This window comes from Sciurus vulgaris, assembly GCF_902686455.1.
Source record: "Sciurus vulgaris genome assembly, chromosome: 1".
Taxonomy (NCBI): Eukaryota; Metazoa; Chordata; class Mammalia; order Rodentia; family Sciuridae; genus Sciurus; species Sciurus vulgaris.
In genome coordinates this window covers 192899092-192914353 of record NC_136461.1, presented here as the reverse complement: position 1 = coordinate 192914353, position 15262 = coordinate 192899092, and the positions used below count along the sequence as shown (strand labels likewise).

Here is a 15262-nt window from a genome sequence, read left to right as displayed (position 1 = left end):
TTACATTAAAAACTGATAGAATGTGATTGTGTGAAAAATTGGCTCTTTTGTGGCAAATAGATTTCAGGAGGGAATCAGTTGGGGCAGAAAGATGTGTTAGATGCACTTCAAATGAGAGCTCTCCCTGCCTCCTGGAGTCAGTACCACTACGTGAATATAAATGAATGTAAAAAGGAACAGCTCAAATGAGGAGAATAGTTCTACTGCATTTTCCATTCATTTTACTTCTGTTTCAATGCTCCTGTGTTAAATTTTCTTTATGTATTCATATTCATGTACTCATAGAAGATGGTCTGGAGAGCTATGTATCAAAATGCTCAATACCTAACATGCTCAAATAGAAGGCAGAGAAAGAGCATTTCCCTTTTAACTGATAAATTATTCTGCTGATTATCTATCTACCCATAGAAAGCATGTGTTCTTTTATTTATTTATTTACTTACTTACTTATTTATTTTTGGTAGGGATTGAACACAGGGGTGTTTAACCACTGAGCCAGTCTTTTTGGTATTTTATTTACAGACAGGGTCTCACTGAGGTGCTTGGGGCCTCACTACACTGCTGAGACTGGCTTTGAACTCGTGGACCCTCCTGCCTCAGCCTACCTAGCCGCTGGGATTACACGTCGGTAGCGTTTGCCACCACATCCAGCACACATGTTCTTTTATAATAAAACTATAAAGTACCTATATGTCATAAAAATATTAAAGGATTAAGAAAAAAGTTCATTTAAAAATATTAAGCTAGAGCATGCTTTACTATAAACTCGAATATTACCTCATTTTTTGCTTAGCTTTTTCAAAAGTTTCTAAATTGTGAAGAACATGCCTTTCTGGCCATTCCAGACAATTGGCTTCCATTACACTTGAAGAATCAGGTTCTACTGGACAGGCATCTAAAGAGAAAGAGTTACACGTAAGTACTAAAAAAGCATTACCATATTGAAATTTGTTACACACATGCACACCTGTAAACATGGATGAATTTCACAATACACACATTTTAGGCATATGCATATATGAATGCATACATAAATCTGTGTATGTGTAAAGGCAGGCTGGCTTAGTTAGACAGTACTTATACTGGGCATTTATCCTGAACTGTAGAAAGTGCCATAGAGAAGTTTGCTGAGGTTTGCTGGAGATGAAAATAAAATATCTCCTCAAAATTCAAAGTTATGAGCTAGGATTCAGAAAATGAATTAGCACTATTAGGATGCTTAAGGAATAAAGGCAAAATATTAATATTTTAGTGAAATTAGCTCAAAGTGAAACTTTACAGGTAACTCTGTAAAGAACACACTAGATGTACTAAGTGATTTTCATACTAAGTTCAGGATTAGTACAAATAGACTGAAAAATACCTTATCTTTTAAAAAGAGATCAAAAGTACAATAATAAAATAAGTAATTTATGATGTTCTCAGGTGAAGGTTACTTGGAAATAGTTCTTGCTTATCTGTTAATATAAGATGCTTTACCAAACATATCCTCAAATCACTAACATTAAATGCTATTTTCCTACTTATAAAATGTAGGTAAAAGGTGTGTTTGCCTTTCCAGCTACTATGCTGCACTGAACTGCATCAAGACTCAAAGAAAACCAAGAGGGTCAGCTTCTGTTCTCATCAGAAATTATTAGTTCATCCAAATTATTTTAACACTGGCAAAATTACTAATTGTACTATTCTGGGGGGTTTTAAACTATCTGCTTCCACCTTTAACGACTACACATTATTCTAATAAACTGAATGGAACTTATTGGACATTAGGTATTTAGCCACCAACACTGACAGATATATTCATTTGATATTTGGGGGAAGTCATAAAATAATGATTTGGTATATGAATTTTAAACAAATTTTAAGGAATGAAAATGGAAACCAACTGAATACTTTTCCTTTTGCTTATTAAACTATTTAAGCTTGAAGTTTAAAACATTTCCAACACTTATATTGAAATGCCCTCACAAACACCATCTAAATACACCACTTTCCATTTCTTAATAAAGATGGTGAAATACTATTTTATAGAGTAATGAGCATAACAATGAAATAACATACTTCTTAATGGAAGTATAAAGTATAAAGAATGAAAATCAATAGCAGTTCTGCAGAGTTGCATGCTGAGTTCATAAAAGAATGCAAGCCATCTTTAAAAAATAGTCATTAAATTGTCCCTAAATATTACAATGCAATTAATTATTAACTTGGAAAATACAACCTAATAAATATAAATGACATAGGTTAAATATTTAAGAATGGGTGGACGAGGGGTTAAATATTTAAGAATGGGTGGACATCCATAAATGTCATGTCTTTTGAGGAATAACTCAATATAATTCTTACATTAAAATAAAGTACAATATTTTATTTACGTGATAGTCAGGACACCATATCATACAAATCACCAAAAAAGATCTCTGAGAAACCAATAAGACTTTTTTTTAAAAAAAGTATCTTATTTTATAGGAGAAACAGAAATAGAATCAATACAAAAGGAAAATATGGGAAACTGACCTACAAAATCACAAACACAGAGAGTACAAAGTAATGCCACTGATAACAATATGTGGTTAATGAATACAAGTCATGATAATCTTATATGCCCAAATGTGAATGAAAAGCAGAGAAAAGGTTAGAGTATAATTAATATAACCTGTTTGACAAAGCAAGAATTATAAATACAGGCTGTTTGAAACAATGAAATTATTATCTTACATAATTACCTAGCAAACTCATTTATGCAGTGCTTTTAGATGGCCCAGTGGTCCCAGGTAAAGAAGAGAGTCATTGTACTATGAGTTGAGGCAATGCATTTGGCTCTGTGAAAGTCATTAACAACTTTGTGACAACAGTAAACAAGATAGTTAGAGTAAGGTATTTTTTTTAACTTAATAACCTGCCACTTGTTATACATGCTAGAGTTTTTTAAAATAATAAGCAGATCAAATAACCCTACCAACTTCCAATAACTCCCAATTGTATGGTTGTAATAATGGGTCAAATATGAAACATGATTGTTTGTCTTATCTATAATATAATGTATATTCATAATGTTTCTATATATAATGTAGATTCATTCAAATCAAAGCTATGAGAACACTACAAGTCATGTTCAAATGTATAGTCTATCAAATTTCAGTTCATGTTCTAGAAATCTTTAGTGTTTCTTTCATTTGTTCAAGTATTTGGGGGAGCTCCTACACCTGTGGGCCAACACTCTGTCAGGTTCAGGGGATACTAGAGAGAGAATAAGTACACTTTTCACCCTCAGAGAACAGTTCAGAGAGAAGGTAAATATTCATAGTAATTCCATAAATAAAATATAATGCTAAAATAATTAGAAGGAAAAATGAGAACACCAGAAAACAACTTGAATTGAGCAAAGTCCAGAAAAATTTCTTTGAGAAAATGACATTTAAATGGATATTTGAAGAATGAGTAGTAGTTAATCAGGGAAAAGTTGGGAGAAAATGTTGCAGGCAGAGGCCCTGTGTATCTGGAAGGCAATGTAACACATCTAAGGAACAGAAGCCTGTGGTAGGCACGAAATGGATGGGACACTGGAGGGCTAGAGTGAGCACGAGGCCAGACATGATTTCAGGATTTTATGGGCCATACTAAGGGCAATACATTCCTAGCAACTGGAAGTCATTAAAAAGATCTGAGCAAAGGAGTGACATAATCTGACTCCTTTTGAGGACAAGCACTCCTATAGCTCGGCGTTGTATCCTAGCGCTTGGCTCTGTACAAGTAACTTTAAGATACATTGCCCTAAACTTATTTTAAAAGCCCTAGCAATTACTTCTTGCATCTCCTAACTTTCAAACCTTACTTAGTTAGCATCTTTGAAAATACTTGGGTAACCTCTCTCAGTTTCCCTTTTCTTACCTCCATGACTAGTATGCTGCTGCTTCTCCTTAGAAAGTCCTACCTTCTCCTCAGTCTAGATTGAAAGCTCCATCAAGTCCCTGAACTCCTAACAAGGGTTGTATGATTACATTCACATTGATTCACTCAACCAATACATACACAGCACTTAGTTCACACCAGGCAACTTCTTAAGCAATTCACAAATAATTAATTTAATCTTCACAACAACGTGTCATCCCTCACTTAAAGATAAAATGAAGCTCAAAGAGGTCAGGAAACATGCCTACAGTCACACAACAGGGACCCTGCCTAGCTCACTCAACCACTCAGCTTGCTCCAAAGTCCATGGCTGCATCTGTGAAGCCATGCTCTTATTTATTTAACACATCCTCCACTTACAAGAAAACATAATGTCTCCAGCATTCTTCTGATTACTCCGTGCTGATGTTTTTTAAGTCTGGTACTGATGTGGAACAATGACAATAATACAAATGACACTAACATTCTTTGGGCACTTACTGTGCTCTGTTTTATATGAATCAATTCATTTAATCCGCACAGGACTCTAGATAAAAGCTATATTATTATTCCCATGTTAAGCATGAGGAAACAAAGGCATAGAGGTTAAATAATTTGTCCAAAGATATTCAGCAAACAAGTGACAAATCTGAGACTTGAACCGTGACAGAGTCTGTGCTCTTCAACATGGCACTAACTGGGGGCTGGGGTTGTGGCTCAGTAGTAGAACACTTGCCTAGCACATGTGAGGCATGGCCTCAATCTGCTTAGCACCACATAAAAATAAATAAAGATTTTTATAAAGGTATTTTTTTTTAAAAAATCATACTATCTGCTGTTTTTTATATTTAGTTTTCCAATTCAACTGTAATTCCAGATTTTCAGGATTTTCACTTTGTGTACCTTCATGGTGTCAAACAGAAAAGGCACTCAACAAACATTATTGCTAACTTGATTCTGTGATCATTTTCTCATTAACCAAAGTAATCAAAATGATTTTCACAGAATACAAACAAAAATGTCCTCTAAATTTAACACTGTGTCAGGCCATCTTCAAACTCTTTCTTTCTGGATATTGAAAAGCTTCATTCTATTCAAATTCATCACAACAGAATCCAAGAAAACAGACAGCAATTCAGTTTAACACAGAAGTGGTTTGGTGCTCCTTCAATAAGTTTGTAACTACCCCAGCCTTAGTGAATGGAAAATGTGAAGCATTGTTACATATGTAGTTTTATTTCTGTAAATTCAACATATAGATTTTACTTTCTTCACTTTCTGAAAATATAGCTTAACAGAAATCCTGTTACAGAATTCTAGCAGTTCAGTAAAACTAGCAAGGATCTTCTCCCTCTGCTCAATAGATGTTACAAAAAAGTTTATGATATTTAAGTCATATGGACATAAATGTATAAATATATACCATTATTTAAATTTATAAAATACATTTTGACTTGACCAATACATCTTTTAAGTTTTAATAATAAATAATAGCTACTATATACACTATATGCAAAAAAGAATAAAGTATAACAAAAAACTTACCATTTAACATATTGGAGGTTTTAATTTTGTCAGTCTGTCTTAGAACTGTTTTAGGAATAAGAGCATCAAAATGATGTAAAAAGCGTTCCCTCGTGAGTACTAATAGACTTTTGAGTTCATCAGCAGAAACTGCTTCAGGCTGCTTTGCCAACTTTCTCCTTTCTGTAAGACAAATCAATATAATTAACCATATGACTTTTGTCTAAGCCTCTGTGGAGTCCATGTACTAGTCCTTTATGGAAAATGTTTTCAAAAGTCAAATTAATTTCTCTAATAAATCATCCTTTCTTTTTAATTGTATTTGCAGATAATGGTAGAATTCCTAGTTATGTGAGATAAAGAGAACCAGAGTAAATGGGTGACACCAAAAATTGATAGAACAATAAAGGCAAGTTTACAAAAGTTTTCAGAAATATTACAGAACATTAAAAATGGCCTATGTTGATACTTATGTGAAAATAAAACTTGTTGACCTTCGATTAAGTATGGGAGCTTGACCACTTCTATTTCTTGACCTTTCCAAACCTAAAAACATAACCAAGGAATACAAAGGGATAATAAAAGAAACAAATGACACTTCTAAACAAACGTGGAAGATGAAAATGACAGTGGAAAGGTAACTAGGTCAGCAGAGCAGAAGAGGTGACTTGGGTTCCTGAAAAGAGGCCCCACCAAGGAATATGAGGCAGATGGTGGTGAGGTGTGCCTGCAGCAGGACTGGATATATGGAGAGCAGTCAGAGCCCAGCACCACCCCGCTATTCCTCCAACCCTCTGAGCCAGGTAACTCTGCTTTGATTTTAGGGGGAGTACCAGGTAAGCATCCTTGGGTTCCCCCAGGGAATGAACCCAAAGGTGCTTAACAACTGAGCAATATCCCCAGTCCCTTTATTTTGAAACAGGGTCTCACTAAGTTGCTTAAGGCCTTGCTAAGTTGCTGAGGCTAGCTTTGAACTTGAAATCCTCCTGCCTCAGCCTCCTGAGTTGCTGGGATTACAAGCTTACTCCAGTGCAGGTGGCTGCTTGCTTTTTTTTTTTAAGTCCCAGACTACAGAACATTAAGCATACTGAAAGATAGTGCCAAAATGGGTTAAAACTGAGAAAATAAATAAAGTCTATACAGCACTGCTGCTAGTAGCTACAACACCCCATTAGAAAGATAAGAGGATTCACCTTTGAAAAACTGAACATCTTCAGAGAAAAGAGCTCCAGCTACTAATATTGGTGTAGGGGCAAGATTCATAAAATTTTCACCCTATCACTCTCCAATTAAGTCTGCCAGAGATTACATAGACAGAGGCCAATAAAATTTTCAATTTAAAAAAGCATGATGGAAAAGGATCAACAGACATCTGAGGGAAGGTTTTTGCGGGGAGAGGGGCTTTCTCCATTTCCCGGGCCCCATGTTTATACATGTAAGGACTTTAACTCAGTAAAACTTTCAGCTCACTTCTCCCTCCATCATTCAATGAGATAATCACGAACCCGGCATGTTTTGGTCAATACTCCCTCTTTGACTTTCACTAGAGCTCACCAGTTTTTAGGATTCATGCTCTCTATGGTATGGCAAAGTACTTTCCTATTATGGTTTGAATATGAGGTGTCCCCCAGAAGTTCATATGTGAGACAACACAAGTATTTGCAGAGGTAAAATGATTATATTATGAGAGTTGAAACCTAATCAATGGATTAGTCCATGATATGGATTAACTGGGTAGTACTGTAACAGGTAGGATGTGGCTGGAGGAGGTAGGCCAGGAAGGAGGGGGCATGATTTTGAGGTTTATATTTCGTCCTTGGTTTATATTTTGTCTTTGGTTCTTTGTTGTCATGTTCTGAACTACTTTCATCTGCCATGTCCTTCTGCCATGATATTCTGCCTTACCTCAGGTCCAAAGCTATGGAGTTGGCTATGGACTGAACCTCTGAAACTGTGAGGCAAAATAAACTTTTCCTCCTTTTCCTTGTTCATGGTCAGGTACACTGCATCATAATGACTCAAAAGCTGACTAAAACACTTCCCTTGCAGGGCTGGTCTGTATTTGCCTAGCCTACAGCTATTCAAGGGTGAGTCTGGATATATGTAGGAGAAAGTCTTCCTGGCCATAACTCCAAAGTACCATATCATTTTCACCTATAAGTTATCTCCATTTGTATGTTTTGTCTTTTTCTGTATTGGTTCCAACTTTGGGATTGGAAGAAAGTATTACTGAAGTCCAGTATGAAATTTAAAGCAAACAAAGAGAAAAAAAAGGAGCTCTATAGGGACAAAGAAATAATTGAACAAAAGAAAATCTGTGCTAATTAATATTCCTGTAGAAACAAGAGAAGATACTGAAACAAGTACTTGGTTTGATAAAAGAACAATCAATGAACAAGAAAGGACATCTATAATTAAACAGATAAGAGCTAAAAATATTTAACCTCCAACAAAGAGCTATAAAATGAAATGGAAGATGTTCCTCAGAAATCAGAACAAAAAGATAATATGGAAGCAGTTATAAAAATCAAGCATACTATCCAGAAAATTCAGTATATAACAAATAAGAGTTCTAGAGAGAAAAACAAAAGAAACTTGGAGGAAGAAAATATTAAAGAGATAAGTGAGTAAAAATTTTCAGACTTAAGGATGTGAATCTTCTGTTGAAATGGCCTATCAGGTTCATGGCTTAATAAATGGGACAGGGGTGAAGAATGGGAGACACACCATGATTCAGAATAAAGCTTTCAGGAAGCAGGTAAAAAGAAAAAATAAAACAAAACAAAACAAATAAACAAACAAACAAGATCACTGCAAAGAGTAAGAAGAGTATATGATTTCTCAACAAGAACACAGAAAAGCAGATTGTAATGGAGCAATGTCTTCAAACTTCTGAGGATAAATGAGTTTCAACCTTAATTGGATTACTAATTAAGCAAAGAAACTTTCATAAATGGAAGAATTAAAATTTTTACACATCACAAACTTTTACTCAAGAAGTTCCTAGAAGACATACTTCATCAAAATGAGAATAATCTAAGGGAGAAAAAGAAGTGGTTAAAAAAAAATCCAAAAATGGAAAGAAAAATCTCCAAGATGTCAAAAGATCTAAGCAAGTGTCAGAAGATCTAAGCAAGCAATCTCCAAGAAGTCAGAATATCTAAGATCTAAGATCATGGTTAAGCAAAATATGAAGCACTCCCAAAAAGCATTAATAGAGAAATAAAAGAGAACTGATATGTTTGATCAACAATGAAGGTTAATGTTAAAAGTGTGGCAGAAATGTGGGAGCCTGCAGAAAAACCTAATATTTTGTCTGTACACAAGAGTAATTGAATTAAAATAAGATGAATGCTATGGTTTAGATATGAGGTGTTCCCCCATAAGCTCATGTGTGAAACAATGCAGGAATATTCAGAGGTGAAATGATCATCTACTTGAATGGATTATCAATTAATGATTATCTACTTGAATGGATTAATTATCTGAATGGATTATTGATCCATTCAAGTAGATAATGGTAGTAACTGTGGGCAGGAAGGGTGTGGTTGGAGGATACAGGTCTCTGGGGGCTTGCCCTTGGGGGTTATATCATCCCTGACTCCTAGTGCTCAGGGTTCCTCTGCTTCCTGGCTAGCAGGAGCTGAGCAACTTTCTTCTGCCAGGCCTTTCCGCTATGATGTGCTGTCTCAACTTGGGCCCAGAGCAATGGAGTGAGCCAATCATGAACTCAACCTCTAAAACATGAGTCAAAGTAAACTTCCTCCTCTGAGTTGTTCTTATTGGGTATATTGGTCATAACAGTGCCAAGCTGACTAACACAGGTGATTTGATTGTCATCATGTATTACCTGGCTCTGCAGTAAACTTATTTATACAGTTATGATAATGTTAAATTAACTACTGATTTGGAAAAAATTCAGGACTTCACTGTAAGGGGTCACTACAAGAGAAAGGGAAATTAACATGGAAACACTAAATCTATGAAGCATAGTTAATTGTTACAACAATGGCTAAATCTGGTAAATCAAGAAAGAGTGGTATACATCCATTGTTCAGAAAACAGAAATAAACTGTCAGGAGAACCAGATGGAAGGAAAGAGGATAAATATGGATGAATACAGAAGTTGAAAGATGAGAAGGAATGGGGAAGGAATTGCTGTTTTCTATTTGAAATTTTTCAGTATCATCTGAATTTTCAAATTATATCCATGTATTACTTTGACAAAAAATTGCATCTTTAAACACTTCCAAACCAATAAAATTTTCTTCTATGATAAAATGGTCACCTATAAATTCATAAAGAACTCACTTCAACAAACATTTTTTGAGAACCTACTGCCTATAAAGCTCTATGCTGTGCCTTGAGACACAGGATTAAAACACACTACCCACAGTAAATGAGGAAAGAATGTTAACAAGGCAAGGCAGTCCCCTGGGAAAGAAGCAATCAGTCTGAAGGCTCCATCTTAAGAGTTTCAACTTTATGATATATACCTCCATAAAATCCTACCTCACCAACATTGACACTGGCAAGGTCCTTCCAGACTTGACCCAAGAAAAGTAACACAGGTTTCCATAGTCAAGAATATTAGTATTGGTAAAAGTAACATTGTAAGATGTTGTTTCTATTACACCTTCTTAGAATAAAATGCTCCATTGTTTTTGAATTTCTGCATAATCTTCTGGAAGTCATTCTAAAACAAAATCTATCAAGGAAAGATAATGTGCTTCAGAAATAAACCCCGACATGTCAGTATAGCTAAAAAATACTCAAAGTACCCTGACCTCTACTTATTAAAACTATCAATGATACAATAATTTGGAGAGTGGAGTAAGATTTCATATTGACCTTAATGAAAAGCAGGATAATTTATGCAGGCAAAAATGATCTCTACATAAATGAGTCTGTATATAATTGGAAAGAAAATATTTGGGAGAAAAATACTAAAATCGAAAAATGAATAAGCAAAAGAATGCCTTATTCCTAAAAACTAAGTAATTATTAAAGTGAAATGCAGAATATCTACAAGTATCAGCAGAATGAGAACCTATCAGGTTTGTACTGGGTTCTGTAAATTTTAAAAAGATGTGTGAAGCTTAGTAATGACTGTAATACTAGACCAAAATTATAATATTGCTACTTCGATATTTATTTTGCATCATACTGAACAGTCTCTTATTTAAAAACTCTTCAAGCAGTCTTAAATTTTTATTGAAGAATTACTAAGACAAGATAGTATTAAATATCCTTCCATGTACAAAAAGTTATAAATTACAAAAATATAAGGTAAAATATAAATTATAAAACTATAAGTTTATATCACTTCTTATACTATTAGACATAATATGCAATATATGTAACATAAAACATAACTTATTTTAAAATATTAAGCTGCAACAAATCTTATTTGATTGTTGTGCCATTTAAAAAAAATGTGCCTCAGTAGTAACATACTGACTGCACTTTTGTGGAACCTTTTCTGGCTGATTTTTGGTTTTTTGGTTATTTTTAAAATTAATATCAGTATGAAAAATATTGAAAAGATAGTAATGTTTACTCTGTTTTGTTAATAATTTTGAGGGAATCTTTCCAAGCAAGTTTTATTTCTCTGCAAAGTCTACAATTTTTGAATCAAATCAAACCCTAGATTTTTTTCAGAGAAAATGGTTTCTATTACATTCTTTAGATTTCATCAGTATAAATGAATTAACTACATCAGTTTAAACACTTGTCTGTTCACATTTCACTTATTTGAAAATCGCTGAAGTAGATACTCAGACATGCCATGCTTACACTGAAAATTATTTGCTGTCATTTTCCTCTGCCTTATTTTAAAATGCAGGAATTCTACACAGATGCATCTTTGTTACCTTAGTTACCAAAGTTTTAATCCAATATTAATTTTCTGGGTAGAGAAGAGATTTATTCAGTATTTTCATCATATATGGATTAAGTGGAACATTAATCTGAACAAAGATTTAATGTTTCAGATTACAAACTGGCCATTCCATGGATATTCCCAGAGTTGGTTTCTCCAGCAGCTACTAGCTCTAAGGCTTTCTTCAATTTTAGGTCCTCCACCTGTCCTCTGCCCACTGCTGTGGCGCCCTTACAGCTGCACATTTGTTTAGCACTTCCATACCCTCATCCCCAACCACCCTCCCACCTTGGAACTTTCACTCACATCCCTAGGCACAGCCTAGCCTAGCAGTCAGTATCTCCTTCCTCTTCCAGGCCTCCTGTATTCACTCTTCTTCATCTCTAAAGGAGATGTGTTCCACTCTTGGTTGGGAGAGTTAAGGATGAGAAGTGAAGATATAAGAGCAGAGATGCTAAAAAAGCTGAGTATAAAAAGCTGCACACTGGTTACAGCAAGGAAATCAGGGCCTGCAGAGGGCCTGGCAGCAATAGAACAAAGTCACAAAGTGTACTAACACTGTCAGCTAAAGTCTGAAATACACATTTTACTGTCACAAACTGGTTTTTCAATATATATTTTTTCTAGATTTTAGCATATACGACTTTTTATTGAAATGTATTTGCCTTTCTAATTATGTTTTTCTTGAACAAACCTTTTCTTGGTTAAAAAAAAAAAATCAATATACAATGACCCTGACATTATACAACTGAAAAGGTTTGAAATCCTTACATAAATAATTGAAACTAAGTATTTTAAAATTATCTTCTAATGAATAAACAGGCTATAGAATTTAAGATATTTTAAAAATGTTTTAAACAAAATAATGATAATTTTGATTTTATAACATACATAATCTAATATTTTTCTATAATTAAGGCAGTCATAATTTTAATAAATTTCTTAGAAATTACATATCAATGATTTTCTTAAAATAAGTTCATGTTAGGCAATAAGGCATGCTTAGTATTTATAAAAAATACTAAAAACCAAGTTAATAATAGAAAACTCTTTAAATTATGATTCATGAAAAGTGTTAATTTCCTGAATAAGGAAAATTTGTAACACCAACTTCATTCAGTATGTGAAATGTGTTTAGTTATTGACAGTCATAATTAAAGTCAGAATCAATGCTCAAGTTAAATTATTAATTTCTCTGAAATTGCATTTTCTTCTACTTGTAGTCTCCATTCCATTTCAAAAATATATAATATACACACACACACATATACATAAACAAGAATAATGAACTTCTGTATCTTTTCTTATAGTTAAAACCAAATTTTAAAATACAAAATTTATTCAGCAAACATTTTTAAAACATTAACAGTGATGTACAAATAATAGCAATTTTCTGATCTGATGAAAATAAAAGTTGCAGCCCTCTTCTATTCTACATTGCCTACAAGAATAGTCTTACAAATGAGTCTCATACCTAAAAGACAAAGGATATAAAACAAAGTATATAAAAGTGTATGAATATATAAAGCTTATGTCTAAACATAATGAACATTCTTACAGTACAATGAAAAGTAAAAATTTTTACTTACTCAGGCATTCTTTCAAAGCCAAAACTTGCACGTTAGCTAACTGTTTCTCTCTCTGTACAACCTGTTCCCCAGAAAAATGTGGAAGCGATAATAAGTCAAAGGGAAAGCCTGGGAAACAGAAAAGAGTCAACATTGAAGATACTGTATTAATTAATATTCAGTTCCTAGGAAATGTATTAGGACAAGATTTTTTAATAAAGCTAATCACCCTCTCAATCTTACACAGTTCAAAATAACAATTAAGCAGGAGAAATTAAGTATACTAGATAGTTTTGCATTTTAAACTTTGATTTAAAACTGATTCTTAATTCTTTGGGAGATTTTAGGAACCAGAGTAGCATTCCCTACATCATTATTTTCTTCTGCCTACTCATAAAATAGATGAAGTATGGTCCCTAGTCTCTGAAGACAGCACCCCCAGTCCTCCCCACAACAAACCACACCCTGTTATTCCTCCTTGTGCAGTCCCTTCTACAGTGAATCTGGGCTTGATCTATGCATGATGGTCCCAGGGTTGTCTAGGCTGACAGTTTCTTCTCCTTATCTTCCTGCCTAGAGTCCTCAAAGTAACTGTGGAACACGCTGGGAATGCACTATCTTGAGATAGGCAAGAATGTCCAAGACAGCTCAAACTTTGTTCCCCTCTCTCTTACAAAGCAGATGCCCTTCAGAGTTTTACCCAGTGAGTCACATGGACCCTGAAGTACATACCCCAGGGTCTGTTGCCTTTCAGGGTCCCTTAGCTGTGGTACAAGGAAGGACACATGCAGTCAAGACTTCAACTACCCCACGTAGCTTTCTTAAGCCCTGAGGGACCACCTCACAGTAGATCCTAGGCTTCTTCTACCCTTTGCTGCCTATTGGTAAATAATATACCCACTTTGCATAACTTACACATAAGTGTATTCTATCTCACGGACTAAGACAAACTGATTAACAGGGCATAGGGGACCTAAACAGTAGCTCAAAATGCAGTGGTCAGAAGCATTTACATTCCTTATTCCTATTCCTGGTGGTTGGCATATTGATGATCTTTGCTATTCTCCATACCTTGGGAGTCTATCCTTGGGGTTGGTAATTAACAAAATTGCCATCCTAGATAACCAATGGTCAAAGTGTCACTGAATGACTTTGATGCTAGGTCACAGAAGACCCTGCAGTTTCTTAGAAGGACTTCTTTAAGAGAAGTCAGCAAGTATATGAGAAGTCAGACTATTCTGAGAACATGATGCTGTAAGGAAGTTCAAGCTGGCTGTGGAGAAGGGAACATGGAAAGATAACCATCCATCCTAGTGCAGGTACCAGAAATGGGGATAAGGAAGCCATCCTGTTCAGCAATGCCTGTGGGATTCTCAAATGACTGAAGCCCCAGTTGTATGTAACTATAATCATATGGGGAAACTCAGAAACATACAGCTGAACCCACTCAACACACCAGACCACAAGAGATAATATGATGTATTTTTTTTGCAAAATTTAGAGTAGTTTGTAATGCAGTAATAGGAACCAAAATACAGAATTTGGGGAAAAAAAGAGGAAGATGGGCAAAAAAAAAAAAAAGAAAAGGACTGAGAGAAAGTAAATGAAAATAAGAAATAAATTATAGATAAATAATATATGTTTAAAGTAGATTAAAAACTTCTTATTTGGAATTGAGGACTGATCTTCTGAATTTTATTATGCATAATGTAAAAGGAATGACTTCTCTCCGCTTTAAATTGTAAAAATATAATTAAAGTAAAAGTAAACAGTGAAGAATTTGAGAAAAATAAGGTCATTAAATATCTAATATTTCTTCTACTTAAAAATCACAAACTATTTATATACAAACAAATGTAGAGATATTTTTTCCTACTTAGGTTAACACTTACTCAATTTGGCTTCTTCTGTCTTTGTTTTCATCTTTCCATGGATTAAACTGAGGGCAAAGAAGCCATTTATCTGGTTGGCCGAGTGAAGCATTGTGGCTTTACATTTTCTACTGCCATTACCTTGTACCAAGAGATAATAGCTAGAATACTCTCCTTTTACTTCAACATCTGGAACTAAACAAAAGCAATAATCTCAGCAAGTATGCAAAAATGCAACATGCAATGTGGCAAGCATGAGACCCAAAGGAAAGTAATGAAGTTTCCATGACTTTAAAACAAGCTGTTAATCAACATTTTTGAGGCTAGTATTTGTTCACTTAATTGAGAAAGCTGTTTAAAAAGCTGTTAGAAAGAAGAGAATCATAAAAATGATATAAAACATAAACCTTTAGTTTCAGAGTTAAAACTACATACTCATTCTTTTGATATGGTTCACCAGAGTTCTACAATATTTTTCTTATATAGCCACACCCATATCAGATCTTCTATTTCTAGATTGTTTCTTT

The 15262-nt window shown here is 34.3% G+C and overlaps 1 protein-coding gene across 4 annotated transcripts in view; it reads right to left on the bottom strand.

Annotated features, from left to right (window-relative positions):
* The window catches only part of MTBP (MDM2 binding protein), a 93039-nt gene that overhangs the window by 37618 nt on the left and 40159 nt on the right, over positions 1 to 15262 (bottom strand). For all 4 annotated transcript variants that reach the window (XM_079140800.1, XM_079140801.1, XM_079140802.1 and 1 more), the window contains 4 exons: positions 14757 to 14930; positions 12886 to 12993; positions 5437 to 5598; positions 778 to 895 (listed from right to left, as the gene is read on the bottom strand). In XM_079140800.1, the coding sequence (XP_078996926.1) occupies positions 778 to 895; positions 5437 to 5598; positions 12886 to 12993; positions 14757 to 14930 (562 nt within the window). The remainder of the gene's footprint in view (positions 1 to 777; positions 896 to 5436; positions 5599 to 12885; positions 12994 to 14756; positions 14931 to 15262) is intronic.